The sequence below is a fragment of the Metopolophium dirhodum genome, chromosome 3, assembly GCF_019925205.1.
Source record: "Metopolophium dirhodum isolate CAU chromosome 3, ASM1992520v1, whole genome shotgun sequence".
In the NCBI taxonomy this organism is placed as follows: Eukaryota; Metazoa; Arthropoda; class Insecta; order Hemiptera; family Aphididae; genus Metopolophium; species Metopolophium dirhodum.
In genome coordinates, this window is record NC_083562.1 from 37,419,615 (window position 1) to 37,441,852 (window position 22,238).

The 22,238-nt window shown below is 37.8% G+C and overlaps 1 protein-coding gene across 1 annotated transcript in view; it reads right to left on the reverse strand.

Annotated features, from left to right (window-relative positions):
* Nucleotides 1-22,238, reverse strand: part of LOC132940710 (nuclear receptor subfamily 2 group F member 1-A) — a 56,779-nt gene that overhangs the window by 21,437 nt on the left and 13,104 nt on the right. Inside the window, exons 2-4 of the mRNA XM_061008421.1 lie at nt 20,974-21,123; nt 8,239-8,555; nt 7,519-7,777 (exon numbers count right to left, since the gene is read on the reverse strand). Coding sequence (XP_060864404.1) covers nt 7,519-7,777; nt 8,239-8,555; nt 20,974-21,123 — 726 coding nt within the window. The remainder of the gene's footprint in view (nt 1-7,518; nt 7,778-8,238; nt 8,556-20,973; nt 21,124-22,238) is intronic.

A 22,238-nucleotide genomic window follows, 5' to 3' on the forward strand; every position in this document is an offset into this window, starting at 1 on the left:
TGCTCGAAACGACGTCTGCAAAGATTTCCGTGGGGCGTTTTCTCCGAGGCCCGAAACGGTTTTCCGACCGACGGTTTGCGGGGGGAAACTCGCGTTAACGTTTGGTATCGTACAATATACATTATAATATGTCGTACATAATATTATATACATTGTTCTTTTTTGCTCCCGTTCGTAAGCGTCGTATCAATTAACCTCGATCGCCGCCACTGAAGCCGCAGCATGTGCTGCCGAAACACGCATCGGCGTTTAAGACGTTTTTTTGGCGGATCTTCGTCGTCGTAAGACCACGACGGTGTTTACTATAAGTACATACACACGCACGATGACGATAGCCGTCCCGACAACTGAAGGATGAGATGTGTGTATATAAGAAGAACGAGCGAGAGTAGTCGAAGAGAGAATAATAATATTATACAGCGTGTTTCGATCGCGAACCGTATAATAATAATAATAAGTATTTAATGAGCGTAGCTATAGCACGGTCTCGGTGAAAGGATTCCGTTTTTTTTCCCCATCGTCTTTTCATGCCCGGTGTTTATTATATAAGTACTTATAAATATATATATATATATACCTATACACTGCGACTGTCGGCTGCGACGTCGAACCGCCAATTAGAAAAAAAGTCAATATTAACACATTTTCTCGTAAATCGGTTAGATTCGAACGACCTGGCCGTAAATAATCTGACGGGATAATAGCCACTCTTGATCACACTTGGTTGATCACGAGAGTCTTACACAAATAACTAATTTATAAAACGATGTTTTTTTTTTTTAGAACCCGAACAACACTGCAGCTACGATACATTCTTGTCGGAAGTAAAAATGATCTCATTAACTAGGTACCTACCTAATTAATTGGAATTATAATTTCGTTTTACCGAAGTTTGTTGCAGATGGACGACATAGCTTTACCGTATAGATCGCGAACGTGTGATACCACGGTCAATATGTACACATACATTTTGAGTGGGTACGTAATTCGCTTATATACAGTACCTATTATTATATTTTATTATATTCGTGTAATCGAGGCGGCATACCTACAATTTGAAGTGTAATCTACTCTGTTTTCCACAGCTCACGTTCATTATATATTAATTAAAAATAAAATAAAAAGAAGCTACTCGTCGTTACGGTTCTAGCCATCGTTACGGTAAATTATTGTTATAAACACCAAAACTGAAATAAATTATAAATAGGTATCTCGTTATGCGCGCGTGCTCACGGGTCACCTGTGGGCCGTGAGGTCGTACCAGCAGCACAACGAACGCGATCTCTCAGCGGAGACCCGTCGGCGTCGCGCAAACAGAACGTGTCCGTAATCGTGAGTTTTTTCGGGGGTCGTAACAACAGCCCCTAGATTCTGTTTTTGGGGGTGGGGGCACGGTTTTAACTACCACACGTCATATTGGGAAAAACTCAAACTGTAAAGGATTCACTCTATCGACGTAACTAGGGGATGTCTAGAGGGCCGGCTTAGCTCCACGTTGACGATTTTACTTTTTAGCCCCTCCTGGTTAAGTTCAAAATCCTTGCATAAAAAAAAAACTGTCATGACGTGTTCAATGTGTAAAATAATTATTAATTAGTTATATTACTTATAATATTATATACTAATATTGTAGATGTATCATGTACAAGTCTATGTGGATAATAATTGAATAAGATTATAATACCGATAACGAGGTTTTATAAATATTTACATCTAAATATATAGGCGTGAAGAGTTGTAAAATAAATTATATTTACTTATCGTATTGTTTATATTCTATTTTTAATGACGAGCAGGGGGACGCTCTTACTCTAAGATTTTAACTTTGATTTTACAGGACTGCCTCCGACTACTAAACTCTCAAGTGACCCCCCTTTATAATATGACGGGGGTGGGCTTAATTCGAATTTTGGTTTTCTAGGACTCTAGCCCCCCCTAGCTGTAAATCCTCGTTTCGCCCGTTGGATTTACCGCGTCCCCGCGGTATACTCCGTGTGCGCGTGCCGGACCGCCTATATTATCTTGTATCATGTAGACGTGATTATAAATATACCGTTCGGTAAACGGATCCGTTTTAATTGAATAATAATAATAATAACGCGACTAGGTTCGGTCGCGCGTGCGCGTGTAAACGCGTACACATACGACTCTGGCGGTATATATTTAACGGTTAGCGCGCGCTCTCGGGTCGTTTGCCCTACACACACGTACACATTACACACACACACACACACACACTCATATAATATGATGTATATAGATCTATATAATGTATTACGTGTATGTATATAGATAGGTGTGTAATGCGCAGGAGCCGTACACCTAATACGCCCACGCGTCCGTTTTGCGGTGCTGCGCCGCAGCTGACCTCGCGGTCGCCGGACGGGGGCCACTGGGTCACAAGGATTTATCGTATGTACAACGCGGAGCAGGTTGCTAACGACCGCCGTCGTCGTCGTATTATAGTCGTCGTCGTTTTTCACCCGAAGCGTCGAAAAGTAGAAAACGCACAACGCGTTATATTTTAATAAATATATATATCACGTATAAAACACAGGTATATATAATTGTATAATATGTACATAGTAATAATAATATATGCACAAGTAGTACGAGGTGTAGGACTTGTGTTCACGCCGCCTCCACCACCGCGGGTGTTTTCGGCCAGGTTTTAACGCGTTGTTAATAATATAAAGCCTGTACAGGTATGTATTGAAGGTACTTAAACGCGCGCTTTTCTTTCCGCGAACACGTTTCGTATTTAGTCCCGATCCGTTATTCAATCGGCGTTTAGTAATATTCGTTAAATAGCGTATCTATATACGAATGCGTTTCGAAATCGGTTAGGTTTTAAAAACAAATTATAATATTATAGGTACGTGCCGCGAGAACGTGTGTGTTTATATTAGCAGCGACGACTGAGATTTATCAGTTCGGGCGACTGACGATCTCTCGGTCGTTTTGAAGAATATTGGCGACTATGTACGAATATTTTGTGTATTATAGTAATTTGTTATGAAATATTCGAGTTTGTACAATGTTTGTGTAAATTTGGAAAATTTGTATGCTAAATACTTGGGGGAAAAAATCGTCAAAATCGTATGTTGTGGACTGTGGTGCTGTTGTAATTATTTATAAATTGTAACGAACTACGAACTATTAAAAAACGAACCGTTTACTTAAACGCATGTTATTAATTTTTACCGTTGTAAGAAAGGTGTGTACACAGTAGTTCATCTAGAAAAAATACAGAACAAGCCTGAGCCGCAGTGGATTGATTGATGACTTTGGGAACTTCGCATGGCACGCAGTAGCCGTGAAGCAGAAGGTTTGGTGGCCACCGAAATTTTAAGTTAGATTAAACAAACAGAATGAGAAATATTAAAAATTGCCCACAAAAAATCGGGTCGACTCTGTCAACTTAGCGCACGTGTCCGCAGTTTGCCGCCTTACATAAACGTAATGTTATATACCGGGTGATCCATTAACGTTAGGCACTGATTTTTTTGTTTTAGAAAATACTTTTTTGATATAATTTTTAGTCTGTAAAAACCACATTTATCTAAAAAAAAATATTTGGAATACTTCGTTTTATATAAATCAAATTTTGGACGAGTACTTTATGAGTATTACAAATTAGTATCTTAAGTTTTGATGTTGCAGTCCACCACTCGCCACTCATATTAACATAAAATACTTATAAGTTATAAGTTTATAACTCATAAACTACTTGTCGAAAATTTGATTTTTATGGATCGAAATACTCCGATCAATATTCTGCTCCGGAATATGAAATAAAACGTATATGTTGTCAATGAAAAGAGTAAAGACTTAACAACTGATAACAACAAAATAGTAAATAATATAATTTTTCACCAAAAATGTTGTTTTGTAAAGGCTTACAATTTATGTACGTTAAAGAAATATTTTTGAAAACGTTATTGTTTTTTTAAATAATATTAAGTGTCATACGTTAAATGGATCACCCCGTATATATTCGGAAAAACCTATAGGCGTTATATCGGCCGACGGATCTCATTAGAACCTAGCGAGCACACTCACAGTTTTGCACCGGGTGGGAACAAAAGACTTCTTAACGGACACTTAATGACCGCCGCCGCCGTACCGAAGAATGGAGTATAATAATATAATATATTGTCTGCGACGAGCCGAAGTTATTTATTGTAAGTCGTCGCGTAAGTTACCCAAACCACGCGCGAGCGCGCGCTCAAGTACGGACATCGCAACAACTGGTTTCGCGAGAGCTCGCTACAATAATAATTGAAAAAAAATATAGTTCGATCGTGAGATTTTTTTACGACCGTGCGATACCGTATCCCGCGTCAGTTTCTGCGCGGTGCATCGTATTATTATTATTATTATTACACTCGCTTTCACTATAAACGCTGCACATAATAATAATAATAATAATACGACGTAGTGTGCAGTATAACCGACCGTGCGTGGGTCGATAATATTTTATATTTTTATCGTTATTATTTAAACGACCGCTGCAGCGATTATTTAGCGAGTCGGTGACTTCGTCAACGGTATAATATGGCAAATGGTTTTCGATAGAGATGGAGAATTTACGTAAAAAAAATATCGGTAAATTTACCGGTAAATTTTACGGTAAATTTACCAATAATGTTGTAAAAATGGTAAAATAGCTAAATCTTAGAGCCATTGTTATTTTTTACTATTAGACATTAGTAAATACTAAATACGATTCGTATTAGGTACTAATGTTGTATACCTACTTGTTAAATCTAGTTCTTTCTAATAATAACAATAATTAACAAAAAATTTAAAAAATGAATCTAAAATATCTATTGTTCTGTATAAGACATTAGTAATTAGTACATTTTATGAAATATGAATATTGAATTATTCATATTACAATTAATAAATAATTTAAACTAAACTAAACTATCAAAATTCACATTACCTTTATTTCTTTTTAAGTCAAAACATTTATATTTAGACTTAACTTTTGTATTGATAATAGTATATTATCAATATCACATTATCTGCATTCTTGGTATCTCCCTATAAAATCTTTCCTAATTACCTACTGATATTTAATGTTCTAATATATATTAGGGGTGGCAGAATATTGATTTTATAGTATATAACAAACTATATAAACAATAACAAGTATATAAATTATAAATATTACAAATGATAATATCACAGAAGTTCCTTTTTCGGTTTACCTACTTTGGTCCAACCTGTTTATTACCTATATTAAGATTTATCTTAAACCGTGATTAGTACTTTATTCATTATTGTATTGTTAACATTTGATAAAAAATATATCTCTTTACAATTTAGACTAGGCGTTTTCGATTTCATTTGATTAGAGAGGTCACACAACATTTTTTTTTGGTAAAAAATAATTTACCGGTAAAAAAAAATTGGTAAAATTTACGGTAAATTTTTTTACCGGTAAAAAATTACCTGGTAAATTTACTCCACTCACATCTCTAGTTTTCGATATAAGACCCTGCGCGGTGCGGTTATCGACGATTATTGTCGAAAATACGCGTCTTCTCCGGCGTCCCTTTTCGCTCGCTCGCGCGTAGGTCGTGGGAAAATTAAACTATCGCTGTAGGATATTATTATTATTGTTGTTGTTTTTGTTATGTAGGACGCGATTGCGATCTCCGTCGTCGTCGTCGTCGTCGTCGTCGTCGCCGGATCCGGGATGAGCGCGCGCGCGGAAAAGTAGGACGTGCCGAGCGGGCGGGTCGCGGCGGTCGACGGCGCTCGCGTAGGTATTATTATCGTGTACGCACACCGGCCACGACGAATCGTCCGGCTGTCCGAAAAGAGCGATAAGGCGGGCGGCGTGTGCGTACACGCACATGACGTCCACTCGTCTCGCGGTCGTCGCCGTCATCGTGCACATGACGTGCGGCCGGCGGCAATCGCCTCGTCGTGACCGGCCGCGGTCTCTTCGCGAGTAATATTATTACGTTGTTATTACACGAAATTTACTATAATATAGCTGTATTAGTGTGGTACCAGACTTGACCAGGTTTAAAATTAATCTATCCATCTATGCATCGTTTTCCGTTTTTCCGTCGTATAATACGCAATACATAGGTATCCGTGAAAACCCCGTCAAAATCGGCTCATCCGTTTCGAAACCTTTCCTGCTGCAGGACAAACGGGCAGACAGACAGGCAATCCTATCTTTAAAATGTGAATGTTGAAAAATCTTTTCTTAGTGCACCCCTAGTGTACGAAGGTACCGTGACAATTTCGAGTTTCTATATAGCTATCGCGGTTTTGGCTATACATATTGATTAGTCGGTCAGGACATCTTATTTCGTACGAAGTACGGCTGACGAGAGAACGCGAACGCCACCGCTCGCGATTCCAACTATCGTGGTGGTGGTGGGAGGGCGTGGTAAATACCGAAGAACAAATTTTAGGATCATAACGAAAAATAGGGCGGCGATCGACGCGAAGCGATCGAAAATCTTCCATGGGAAAATGCTAGTCGTAAGGTATTGTATAATATTATAATATAAAATATAGTATCGACTATCGGCGGCGCTGTGCTCAGGTTTAAACGGCACGGCGCGGCGTACACGATTCACTTACCGAATATTATTAAATACTGCCTGAGATACTGCAGCTTCTGCACCGATTGTGTGAAAAACATATTATCTCAATAAAAAAAACCTCGACTCGGTGATTTACTAAACCAATTAACGGCGACTTTTTTTATATTTTATTTTATATAACATATTATTATACGCAATATGCGTTCTCGGTCCGTTGAGAAAAATTATTCAAAATATGCGCAACTCTTAGCGGGGCAAACTGTCCGTATTAGGATGCGCCGCGGGAAAGAAGACGACGAGCACGACGCTAGGAACAAGGAGACGAAGATCGAGGAGGAGACTCGTATACGCTCGAGTAGAGGATGAAAAAAAATTCTCGCCGACTGAGAATCGTTTTCGGGATGACGTTTTGCCGCCCGAGTGAAAGCTGTAATGTTGCACGAGAACAGGTCGGACACGATTCGCGTGCCCGCCGGCCAAACGAAGACTACACGGCGACGACTTTGTTTATATATAATATATATAATAATATTATGTGTAGGTACGTTTAATGTGCATTATTGTTAAAACGGTATTCTCGCGACTTTCTACACGCGACGCGCGTTATCGTTTCCTGCGACTTTGGGCTACGTGACGTCCGATCATTGAATACTAGCTGCTTCAACTCGCAGTATTTAATATAATACCTACCTATCGTCGAGCGAAAAAAGCGAATATCTATTATACTTTCTAAATTACATGTTCGCGACGTCAGTGTACCAATATTACACAGTGTGTACCATCAGGGATGGCACGTAAGACGGGTTTAGTAAAAAATGTGTGCCCGCGTATTTTTAGTAAGAAATAAATTTAAATATCAAAATCGAGTTACCCCCTTCGGCCGTGCTAAGGCGTATAATAATATGATTGTATTCCTTAAAGTTCTATGATGAAGTGGACTTACCGGTGGTGAACAGGACGATGGCTTTCAGACAACTGTACTCGGCGGCGTCTACGTGGAGGGCTTTGAGTTTCTCCACCTGCTCCTGGAATATGCGTATGTGGTCCATGAAAGCGACCACGCGATCCGCGGCCATCGGAGACGCATGCAGCCCAGCTGCGGCCAACAGTGGGGCAACGTGCAGTGGCATCGAACACTGTGACGCGTTCAGTACAAACAGTTCGCTCCAAACGAGCCTCAGCAAGGCCACTTGGTCAGTCACCTGCAAGCACACACAATACCGTTTAAGTTAGATGTATACAAAAACGACAAACTCGTGTGCTTCAAGTAGATATGTATAATATATCATAGGCAACAATCTTAAATAGCTGTTCGAGTCGTACGTACATTATTTCTTCTAAACGCGCGTACGCACAGAATACCATTTCGATGGTTTTAAAAATATACTTAGTTATAATAGGCCTACTGAACACGTGTTCATCTAAATGTTAATATGTCCTATAATTGTCATGTTTTTACACAAATAATAATAATAATGTGTAAAACAATATTTAAACAAAAAATTAAAATTTTAATAGTAGATAATTAATAGTAAAACAATTTTTAAATTAAATTAAACAATTTAAAGTAAGTACATAATTATTTATCCAACCGGAGAATACTCCGGGAGATGGAATGGCTAAATCATAATATTCTAATATTACAAGTCTCGCGATCACTCACCTGCAGTTCTGGGAAAAAGGGTATGTTCCGAGCCCACTCAACAGCACTAAACAGCAGCCTGGCGGCCAGCTCGCATATGTTGTCTATGCCCATGATGTTGTTGGGTTGCATACACTGGCCGTACCTAGACGTCGGGTACGGTTCGGCGCGCAACAGCAGCGATATATAGGAGGACAGGTACGAGTGGCCGTTGAGTCCGACGGCTCCGGCGGCCGCGGCCGCGGCCGCTGCTGCCTCGCCGTTGGCCAGGCACAACTGACCGGGAAGTCCGGTGAGCCCGGGTGGCTGACTGGCCGGAACTCGACCTCTCTGCACGGCTGTGGAAAAATAGATACAGAAAAACATTAGCTTACGTACTATTAAATTATTAGCATGCAACTAAGTAATATGTTATATTATTGTTACAGTCATCGATGACGCAGCCTATATAGGCATTCCTCTACCGAGCAAACATTTCTAAATTCCCACACCTCGAAAATTTAAAACTGCCATCAAATAAAACATCATTCTTGAAAAAATCGGAAGACAAGTAAACAGCGCAACCACCAAAAACCAGATAAACCACAGATAGAGGAGAATAGACAAACTTATGTCTGCAACTCTAAATAGGCCGTAGTCCACCCACCCCCAAGGCCCAAAGGCATGTCCAAGATGACGCGAAGGCAATGGATTTTTTTTTAATAATAATACGAAAGCTACCGATATACATAGTTTGGTAAAATTTATTATACAGAGCTATTCAAAATCAAAGTCGTATGCACCGGGCTTCATTTGGCACACGTCATTTGAATATGATATAATTTATAGGTATCGGCAAATTTATTTGTATTTTCATCATCGACCATCAATTTACTACCTAGCCATATATTATTAATTAATATATTGTGTATTTTTTAACGTTATATAGTATGAATGCGCCAGAATGCCAGACACTGAGATAATGCAGCACACTTGGTCGCTTAATAATAATAATTGTATACAATTTCACCGAAGGAGTTTTTTTCAAGTATAAATCCCGTTTAATATCTAATCGATAACAATGACGAATTTTTTTTTTCATGAACATTTACGATTGATTCGTTTTTTACGAAATAATTTCTAATAAAGATTTTTGATAATCTCGTCAAACGGTAAATCTCAATCGGACATAGGTATACGCATAACGAAAATTGTGTCTAAAGACTTTGATACACATCGGACACTTGCAGCCGACATCCCTGCAATACCCTCGGCGATCACAGGTAGAAAATAATACACGCGATATTGTAATAATATAACGACCCACCCTTGTCGATACATATTATACGCCGCATAATGCGCAGCTGTTGCGGATGGCGTCCGGTTATTTCGAGACGATTCCCATAAATTATCATTTATCGCATGGCGCAAAACCGATCGAACGAGTTCGAACCCTTGACCGACGTCGTCCGAGTCGTCCCGTGTGAAGATGTCCCGTATGGGAATTTAATATATTAATAATATAATAACGAACCGATATTCGCTCCGATCGCCGAACCCGTTTAGATCCAGTTATCGATCCCACGGAACAAGCCCACCCGTTACACACTGCACTGCACGCGGCGGGGTGGTGACCTCACGCGCCCCTGCGAAATAGTGATGGCAGTGGTGGTGGCGGTTTTTACTCGTTTGAATTTTCACAAAACGTGTTTTCTTTGTACGCGAGCCCAATGTACGTACTCATATATTATTATGTTAAATACATCACTGATTGGTTCGATAAAGTTTTGTCAAAGTCCGTTTGAAGAAAAACGAAAATTCTAAATTAATCATCTCAACACGCCACTGCCCTCCTCTTCACCGAATGCTCAGGACATCTGTCGCAGACGACCCTTGTGTGTGGTTTATAATAATAAATTTTATACGCCGTCTCGGAGGGACTGGCGCATCGAAAAAACCGTCGTTGAGCGTCATTGCGGCCCCTCCGGCGGCGGCAACGACAGCTTAGAACGTATCGTTTGTCCTACGAGATTTTTTCAAAATCTCCCCACACAGTGTATAAATTAACGTGTCAAACGTCGTATCAGCGGATATATAGTTATTATTTTTAACGTCTGAGCTCCCGCGGGACCGATAGTCCCGGAAGGATCGAAAGTTGAAAAAATGTATATACACATAATAATATATATATTATAACACTTCATTTTTTTTTCGATACGATCTCGCGCTAACGTTGAACAGCGTATACTGTATATAGATCTTGGTACGAAGAAAAATATATAACATAATAATATGAACACATTATACATACGCATAACGAGACACATTAACGGCATTTGCGGATCGTGACTGCACAAAACGGTTCGAAAACATTTATGGTAATATAAGTTGTTATTTTATGCGGAACAAAAAATGTTTTCGTTATTTTAAGTTTTTATAACGTAATATTGCACATATAAATTCAAGACGGACAGTAAATGAAAAAAATAAATAACTTGACTGAGTTAACTAACGTTTTGAACGTTGAATACCTATTGTAAGTTAATATAGTTACTTAACAATATATTTATAATGTAACTCTATAAAAGTTTAAAGTTAATTCATTATTTTTAATTATCGTCAGGGTCACACATTTAATGATTGCGCAACATTCAAATTTTTCAGATAACTATATAAACGTTTTATTACAAATTCATGCAACTATTCCTTGTTATTTCACGCATTGTTATGCATATATATTATATAGCTTAAGCAATTATAAGTTTGTTCTACTAAATTATTAAATCAAGAAATATGATAATAATATAATATAATTTATTTGTTTACTTTTATTTATAACCATTGTCTACAGCGTGATAAAACAAAAATTGTATTAATTTTTATTTTTCATTTTCATTTAATTTCTAACCACAAGAAATATAGATTTGTATAACCATGGATTTAACATAACATTCCCATTATAATAATAAATATATACATTTCAAATATAATGAAAAAAGCTAAGTTAATATCGAGGTTATTATACCTATGTATCAGGTTGATTAAATAGAATTACTAAATAATTGTTAAGTTAAAGAGCGTTGACTATTTGACTTTGACTAGTTAATCGCCTGCACCTTTGTACATAATAATTAGGTATATCGTTTTGGCAACAAAAAAAACTATCGGAGATCGCCCGATATAGAAACGTAATAATAATTATTATGTATTTTTGGACTACTGCCGCGCAACAAAACCGTTTATAATATATAAACTCAAAGCATATTCCACCGGTTTAGTGCTGTTGGAGTTGCGTAAAGTTAACGAAAAACCTAACAGTCATGATTCCAATTAATGTCTATATAGTGTCTACCGCTTTTTTTCCACGAGCGTTCGATTATTATGACGGAAAAAACTATAACATGGGTGTACGCCTATATATCCTATATATAGGAAGGCATAATAAATTATGTATAAAATGTGCTCGATCACCGCGTGTTTATTTATTATATTTTTAAAATTTTTTTCATTCTTCCGGTCGTTCGCCACACTGCAGCAGCAGTATTATAGTGTAGGTACCGATTTTTATTGTGCGGTGTTCGAGAGGGACGCGATGGTGATCGAAATAGAGATCATCGTCGTCGTGAAACTTTCGTTATAATGCGCGAATAAGACGCAATAACGATAGACTCCGCCAAAAAAGGTTCGTTCCGTTCATTACGCACGCATATTATTATTATTTACATTTAACGAGACTGCTGTCGACGGAAAAATATATTATTATAATATAATATATTATATTACACCACAAATGTCATGTGTATATGTGTATATAAAATATTAAAAAAAATATCTGACGGCGGACAATGGTCTGCGTGCCCGATTTTAACGCCCTTCGGTTATATCTCATTCGTATATTATATTATAAATATGCGTAGACCTCCCGCGCGTGTCTCCTTCGCACCACATCACTTTTTATGGCGCTAATGAAAGTCTGTGCGAACACACACACGCATACACTTATAAATCGCATTAAAGTCGTTATGGTCATCGACGAGCCAGACTATTATTATTACTCGTGTCGTATGTGCTGGGAATAAGAGCTGCAGCTATCGCGCTCGCACTTTTAATGGAATATATAGACATATAATATAATACCTAGGTATACAATATTTATGTCGTAACAATAAAATGACGGCTAGTTAAAAAATAAATAAAAAAACGTGCTTGTGTGATTATTATAATATTGTAACGTCCAAAAAAGCGGCTGCAGGTACTTACCGCGCATAATAATAATATATTGAAAAAGGAATATAATAGGTAGCTGCTGGTAGGTGTGTATTAGTTTATTATAGTATTTAAAAAGCCGAGTGGAGTTGAGGTAAAAGTTCAATATTATAAAAGTATTTTCGTGGTGGAATCAAACTATATAATATACATATAAGTATATCTAGTTGGTAGTACCAATAACGTTTTTACGTGTTGTTCTAAACGCGAAATCGAATATTATTCGCGAGTCGTAGTCGTTGTCGTAATCATTATGGTCGTATGGTTTTTGGCGAAATTTCACGTCCCCAGTCGACCAGCAGCGATTTGTTCCGGACACACGCTCGTGAGACTTGACACACGCAGTTACCTATAATGTTATATAGGTACATGTACTATATAGGTAACTACTAATAAGTAATGACTTTATATATATTATGGTCCTCGCGGAGGCGGTGGCGTTAATACGTTTTTCGACGACTGGCAGGCGGTCACCCGAGGGGGACAGCCCTATTAACGTGTCGTTTCGGTATCAAGTGGACGTGTAATACACCGTGTTCGGATCGATTCCATAAAGCGTCGTCGTCGACGTCGTCCGAACCGCCACCATGGGTGGCCTTATCTCATTTGAACCGTCATAATACGGCGACGACGTGCACACACACATAACACGCAGACACATTAGGTACACCTACCTATATACGCTATCGTATACGATGACGTGTAATGTATATTATTATATAGGTATAAAAATATTTTATATCGTAGCTGAGTTCCAGTTTTCCCGGGCGACGACGGTTTATTTTTTCGCATGAAGAATCCATTTTCCACAGCCCGGAGAGACGACCGCGACCGGTTGAAGCGACGTGTGACAATATAATAATAATAATATTATGGACGTGACGAGAAAATGCGACACAGTCGTGAGAGATATATTATATAGCATAGCGGAGAGAGGACTTGCATCGTTGTTCTGCTGTATAATAGACAGTAATAATATAATATATGACGATTATGCATTGATGGCGTGTATAAGTGTTTTATTATATTATAATAATATACTGTTGTTATTGTAACGCGTCTTTTATCGCGTTTTCTTTTTTGCTACAATAATATTATAACAACGATATAAAACGGCGAGACGGTCTAGCAAATTCCCTGGGGCTCAAATTGGAAAAAATAATGTAGAATGGGAGCTTTGCTAAAAAAAAAAATAAATTGTTGTTCTGGCGTTCTGCGAATAAATGCAATTATAATCGTGACATACATCCTACCACTCCACCCACCACCCAATACCATACTAAAATACTACACAATAAACCAAACTATACAATCCTATATTGGAGGCATCTATCTAATATTGACAAAAATATAAAACCACATTTGATAGACATTAGTTTGGTCATCTGCAACTCATCCTTGTCAACCGTTTCAGCAAAGGGGTACCAACAAAAAGGATCTCCATCGTCCAACGTACCCTCCACACACCGATTCGATCACTGCCGTTAAGTTTTATCGGTAACTAAATATTACATACATATAATATAACAACTATAATATAAGTCTCATATTCTCATATACCCGTGTATAATAACGATAGTATACAGGGTGTAACAGATAAAACTGACATTTGGAATAACTTTTGTTCTATTCAATATTTTTTTTTATATATATAATATATAGTCACTATTGAGTTACACATATATTTTTATTTTTTAACACTGATAATAATATATTATTCAAAATAGCCGATTATTGTGAATCTGATTATAAGAACAATTTTGATACTAAAAACATTTATCTAAGTCAAGTAGTTTATTTTTTAGAATTTTTTTAAATATCAATATTTTTTTGATTAAAATAATTTGGAACGCATAAACTTTTTTTAAAATATTTTTTTTTTTGGGAATTTGCTGACATGAGTATATTTCTTAAATTATTTACTAATCATAATATGATTTTAACAATTTTTGTCATACGTTTAAGTAGCATCATTTTTTTTTTTTTTTGTCAGGTCTTTCAGTTACACCTTGTATAACGCCATAGCATAGGTATTATGTGTGATGTGCGTGTGTAGACCGCTATGCGTGCGGGGCTTTGAATATCATAAGGTACCTACACCAGCTATCTCTGCAAGACGATGATACGAGTGCGCCGGCGCGTGCAGTATGTGCGAGAGCGCGTACATCGGCGGCGGGGCGGCCTTCACCTTCGACTATTCCCGTACGTATACAAATGCACACACACAAACAGGTTCAACTATCCTCCTCTCCACCCCGACCACCGTCACTGACGATCTACCGCGGTGCGATACACGGTTACCTCCGGCCGTACGCATTATCATTTATCACTTTCGATTTTTTTTTTCTCGTTTTTACGCCGTCAACTCCGTCACCACCACCAGCGACGGATATTGTAAACATTGTTTAGAATACTTTTCGAGATCTAATTCAGATACACCTATATTTTATAAGACAGTAATATACGCAACTCGCGTTACATATTTAATACTATAACATTTATATATATTTATTTTATTTTTATTTCATTTTTATTTCATTATATTTTGTATTATTTACATGCATTATGGTACACGATCGCGCGCGACGATCGACCGGGACTCGAGGACTCGATGGACTTGAAATACATACGAACACCCGATTTCCGATCGAGAGAAACTTATTTATTGAATAATAATAATATATTATGTGACGTCGACGGTTAAAAGTTCGATAAAAACGGATCTCGACGTTATAACAATATTGTTGGTATTTAGGTCGATACCCACGAGTGTATCAGCTAGTCGGCGAGATCAATACCGATCGGTATTATTATTACCGGACGGAAAATTGAAACGTCGTCGATCGGACGATAATGGTATGTTGTAAACGGGGAGGACCCGACAATATAATTCAAGCCCGACAATTACTATCGTGAAAATATAAAAAAAAATCAGCGTAATAATAATGATTTCAGTTGTGCGGCGCCGCCGTATGCGCAATACAACAACAATATTATTTAAACCACCTATAGCGGACCGGCTATAATTTAATGTATGCGCGAAAGTTCGAAATTTATCATTGTATATATTTCAATCTCGATGTATATTATAATACGAGCGCGTTTGTTATCGTTCTCCGCGGAACGAGGGCCTAATGAACCGGAATCAGGAAGAGCGCCACGCCGCTTTTCGTGGGTATTATCCTCTTTTCCCTGGACGAGATTAAAATACGTCTTTTTGGACCCCACAGTCGGTGTTGCCGTTGATTATTATCGTTATAATATTGTAAGTGTGCAACACGGCGTGGCGCTAACGAAAACCACGAGATATGATAACGCAATGAATAATAATAATAATAATATTGTAATATATTACAATATTACAACAAAACTACCAACAAGTGACGTAATAAAAGATCGTCGATCAGAAACCAAGCTAATGTCGTCGTCGTCGATAAATTTAAAGCTTAAACGTGCGAGGATTACGATAGTGTTATAAATAAGTGTTCGAATATTGTTCGAATGAGCGCAGTACCTATCGTAAAAATGTATACAATATATTATAGGTAATAATAATGTCTCCGCGACGAGGTCGTATATCGCCGCCCCGGCATCCTCGTTGCGTTCAATTTTTTAAATTTCTTCCGCGTACGAAATTTATGTGTACTTTACAATATCTCACGCACCTCGCACTAATACAGGTGGGCACATTATAATATCGACTTGTGGCTGTTGCGAAATGATATTGCGCTCTTATCGTCAATAAATTGAAAAAAAAAAACATTATTACTCCTCCGAACGTATAATTATTTCAATAAGTTGCGAAACACGACAGATTCGATTCGTGTTGTCTTCGCCAAACACGCGCATTTTTAACGATTATATTTGTATCATCGTAATACGATTATTATATCATATATTATTTATTATACTATTATTATTCTACCTTTGTATCGCACTACACTATAGTACACTACGAATGATAGTATAATAATTCTCAGCTATACTCCCTGCAGCCGCGTATATTACCACTGTACCAGCCCGCCTGCGACTGATCATTCCGAGTATTAAATAATATTGCTATAACTATAATAATATAATATGTGCAATATACATATATATATATATAGCCACAGTTACGCAAGATTTGATTTCTGATCGAGTTGAGACGTCGCACACAAAAAATATCGTATAAATAATAAAAAAATAAATAAATTCTCGCCTGTGTCGTTTTTATTTTTACGATCTTACATATATAGGTAAGCGATATTCGTGCCCACGCCGACATCGCGCGGAGATTGCAAGACGGACAGATTGGCAGACGGTCGACCGCGACATGAAGTATATAGGTATAAAATTATACTATACGCGTACTACGGTGTTTGAGTGCAGAAACGCAGTTTTGCGGTACGAATAGGAATATATTATAATAATTATGATCAACGTAGGTATATTATGTATGTACAAAGCGAGACGGGGAACGAAAACACGTGTTTAATAAGACATAATAATAATATAATAATATGTAACTGTTTTTTTGACCGAGTTTTCAAAACTAGAATCGCACGCAGGCTGCTGCAGCAGTGTTGTAGAAATCGTATGCCTCGTAACGGTACAAACGAAATATCGCCCACGCATTAGTAAATTACATATTATATTATGTATATCTATATATAATATAATATATATATTATATATTATATTGGCCGAGTGGTCGAATGGAGTTCGATGGTTGCTCAACGCCGCCGCGTATACAATAGTCATATAGTAATAGTAATAATAATAACATAATATGTACATATAATAATACGAGTAATGTAATACGCAATACTCGAAGTCCGCTGCCGCCGGTCGGTTTGTAGCCATATATTATACTTTGTGCACAACGAGAGAGAGAGAGAGAGATGTTATAATAACAATAATAATAATAATAATAACAATTTCTTATATTATACAGACACACACTCGTAGATAGAGTGAGATACGGTTGCACGATAAACGATTCATCCGACAAATGCGCCGCAGAATATTGTGCGGCGGCGGTGGGTCGGTGACGCAATACCGTTTTTCTGTCACGACCGCCGGGGAAAAAAATAAATATAAACACAAAAAGTAATATAATAATATTCCGCGCGCGGGAGATTCAAATGAGTCGAGTCGGCGGCGAGAGGTTAGGTCGAAACGCGTAATATTTAATATTATTATATATTATAATATATAGGTAGTATATATTGCACATAATATACTGTGTAAAAACGAGATGAAAAAAAAAAATCGTATATTATTGATATCATAATATTATTATTATTCGCTTTGTCCACCACACTCGCCGTCGTCGATATCGTATAATATCGCGTTACTTTCTCACCTCGTATAATAATATTATGTATAGTTACCTATTTACGATTTACAGATAATTCGATTCCGATATTATACACACGCACTTGTTGCGCACCTACCTATATTATATACATAGTAAACGCGTAATGTATACCGCGGTATATAAAATATCATTGGCGCGCGAGTGTACACGGATTATTGGCTCGCGCTATATTTTATTTACTGTGGATATACGGCCGGGTATAGAGGTATATCACACACAGAAGCCGGTAAGGTACACCGCGACGGGTCGCGTAGGAGTGAGATCGACCGCGGGGGCGAGACGGATGCCCGAGGGAGAGCTAGAGACCGGCCCCGTGCGAATCGAGTAAAAGTCCACAATATATTACTGTTATTATTATTATTATTATTATTATATAGGCACACACAGCTCGGCGTAGAGACCGCAAGACCGCAAGATTAGATATAGCCGACGGCGACATTATACTGTTGAGCACGAGTGTGTGTACGTATTATATATTATTATTATATACGAATAACACGCGTAATATAATATTTATATGTATGTGTGTGTGTGTGTGTATGCGTGACTCGAGCAATTAACGGATCATATCATATATACAGGTAAGTAAATATGTGTATGTAGAAAGCGCGTGTGTGCGTAAAATGTATATTAAGAGTTGTATATAATATACTTACACACACGACATACCTGTTCGTATTATGCATAAATATCGTACGGACACACGTGAGTTTTCACAAATCGCGGTCTGTGCCGCCGTTTTTCGAAGTAAACCGTGTACATAAGAATATTATACTATATCCTCTCCCCGAGAGTGTGTTTTATGTTTTTATACACACACACACACACACACACACACATATATATATTATAATAATTATAATAATATATTATATTATGTGTGCGTGTATGTGTGTGTGGTGCACATCACTGCAGCAGTAATTGGTTTCACGGTGAAGACGCGCGCGACGACGGTCGTGCTTGGAAAGCGGATAAGGAGAAACGGCCGTACATAATAATATCATATATTATACCGTTTATACCTGCGTATAGGTATATACCAACTATAATATTGTACCCGCATGTACCTATAATACGTCTTGTATGTACAGGTACCGCCGGTACACACTCGTGTGAGCCTGACGACGATATATAAATTATATTATGGCGGCGAGGAGGAAAATAAAAATTAATAAATGATTGTTTTTGCGGATTCGCCGCGTGTTCTTGTGTACCCATAAAATGTAAGACGATGCGCACATTGCACGCGTATATTATCGTCTTTCGTTTTCTACACTCGTATACCTGGTATGTGTTACGTACCCGTATACGACGTTTCCCAGATATAGTCGGTTTTCGAACGCCTCGTGCGCACGTTTTAGTTGACCGTCGGCTGCAGCAGTGTCTATGCGCGAATACGCCAAAACACGACGACGACGCTTATAACGTCGTGCCCACCCATGTCCAACTGCCCATAATATAGTATGCGTCGTATGTACCTACAACTACAGTTTTGTGGCGGTAAAAATCTAAAGGGAAAAACGGTTGGATTATGATAAGGCGATGGACCCGCGACGCGGAAATGAATACCGCCGCGGAGACTTCCACGTGGGTATTGTGCGAGTATAATCGAGACGTCTTGTACAAGCAATACACCCTATATATATATATCAGCTAGCACTGAAACGAAACCATTTATGTTATACTCTTGAAATAATATCGATTCACGATTTTTCGTGTATTCGCATCGGAACGCGTGCGTGTGCGGGGCGAGGGAGAAAGAGTATTTAACTTATTAGAGGATATATATATATATATACTATTACGATATTATATTATAGGTATAATATAGTTTTAGGATCGAGGCGGCGGTTACACTCATCCTACAGCGGGGGAGGGCAAGTGCGTGTAATACAGAAACACCGATTAGTGAGTGCGGCGGGCGTCGGGCACGTTTAGTCGCGGCCACTTCTTCCCTCGTTAACGCACCAAACTCCGCTGATGCCGACCTTCTCGAATGGGACGATTTCACGGATATTGCCCTCGACCGGAGTCTCGTACGGGTCCCAGCAGACCGTGGCGGACGGCGTGGCTATATATTATATATACACCAGTCATAATATTGGTTATATTATTATTATATTGGACGTGCAGGACGATGGGCGGAGGTGGTGCGGCGACGTGTTGAAAAAATAACAAATCTCGTCTGCTAGGAGTATAGTTACGTTTTTTTCATCACCCTGTTCCTCCGCGGAGAATCCGTGAAATCGTGTACACGTAATATTATGTGATATAGTGATGATAGTAGTATATAGTTGGACGATTATAATATATTTCGAGGCACGGCGCGCGGTTGCGGTGATGCGGAGGGGACGAGAAAAAATTGTGCGTGATTTGAGATGACTCGTTGAAAACTTTTCCACGCTACAATGCACGGAATCCTCCTCTGCAGAATGATAATACCATTTAGGTATAGAATACATGAAAAGGCAGCACAACTAGGTACAACATATTTTCACAATACCATAATATAATATGATAATATTATTACTAAATTATACTAAATTTACGCGCCTATATTTAAACGACGGGGCCCGACCACGACAGAACCCGCACGATGCGCCACCCCCAACCGAAATGGTGTGATGGCCACCACCTCGGCCTTGGGAATTTTGAAATTTTCTTTCTAAATTTTCTCGCGACAGTCTTCTATTATAATATTATATTATTATACTACATGCGGGCACGTTATTTTTATGTCTACGAAATTTTACACGCGCGATATAGCAGTCGATTATACGCGCATTTCACTATAATCATTACCTCCTATATATGTTTTAGTTCTCACGTTGTGTTGTTATTCGACGGGACGATTTGATTGAAACCCATACACGACGAAAACTACGACAACGACGACGACCAATAGACCGCCGATTTGACACGGTGTGTCTTTATATCGACGGTCGGATCTCTATTATAATTGCTATTCACGTTATACTCTCATCTCTCGGTCCGACCTCTCCGTCCGCCACACTCTTTGTCTGTCTCTCTCTCTCGCTCGTCGTTATTATCGTCGTCATACTACACAGTACCTCATAACTTATAACGTAATAATTATTATTATTATCGTCGTGGGACGGTATAATTTATGATTTTATTTTTTCTCCTACCTTCTCTGCGCATGCCCATTTTCAGGCACTTTTTCAGCCGACAGTACTGGCATTGGTTCCGGTGGTGTTGGTCGATGGGACAGTTCCGGCTGCCCCTGCACGAGTACGTGAGATTCCGGCGGACGCTCCTCTTGAAAAAACTTTTACAGCCTGTAAAACAGAAAACAGAAAACGGTTAATAACGTCCGCGCGATTGTATTATTTTATAGGTCGTACTAATTGATTATCGAAAATCAGCATTCGGACATATAATAATAATAATAATAATATTTATTGTTAACAGCGGTTGTCGTAAAATGAACTTTCTTTGGGCGTTTGTTTACACACAAATCGCATAATAACACGCCAGCGTTTCATAATATTATAATAATAATATGTAGTTTGACAAGTATATCAAGTTACGTTGTTATAAACCAGTCCGTTATCCGAGTATATATTATAGTGATTAAGACATTTAATGGACAACTAATATTCATCTATCACTACGCTAAAATACACGAGTCGTTTAAACGTGAAATCTAATTAGTAATAGTACAATTTTTAATATACATAGGTATAATTATATAAAATTCTATACATAATTAAATTGTATGCCGACAGGATTTTCGACCGATATAATATGTAATAAGGAAATCAGTAAACCCCATTCCTCGTTATTTGATAATGTAACTTTTCTATTGTGCTCATCGATGAAAAATAAAATGACTATCTTTTAAGTGTCAATCATTAGCATATAATATAGGGTGTCTATAATAAATAAAAAACTGGCTCCATGTTATAATACTGGTTGAGTGTTATATACATATTATATATTATGAAACGAACAGTCATATACGCATTTCTTTAGAATTATTTACCCCGATCATTATAGTGATTCATAGTTACGTCAATGTTTAAAATATTGACGTATCATATTATATACATGTATTATATTATTGTGGGTCTTTGTACAATTTTATTCGTACCGACGACCGACGGACGTATACACTTTAATGATATAATATAATATAATATACAAATTAGACACTCAAACATACCTATAAAGTAAAATATGATTTCTGTATATAATATAATATGTAATGTATTTGTATTATGTCTTATAAAAAGTATAGTATTGTGAAATTATTTCTTATTCATTATCGCGAGTGATGTAGACTACCTACTCTACCCATATGCTGTTTACTGTTGAAAAAAAAACTAGTAAATAATTACACGCCATATGGGTAAAATGAAATTTCATTTCCTACTTCGTGAATTGAAATAAA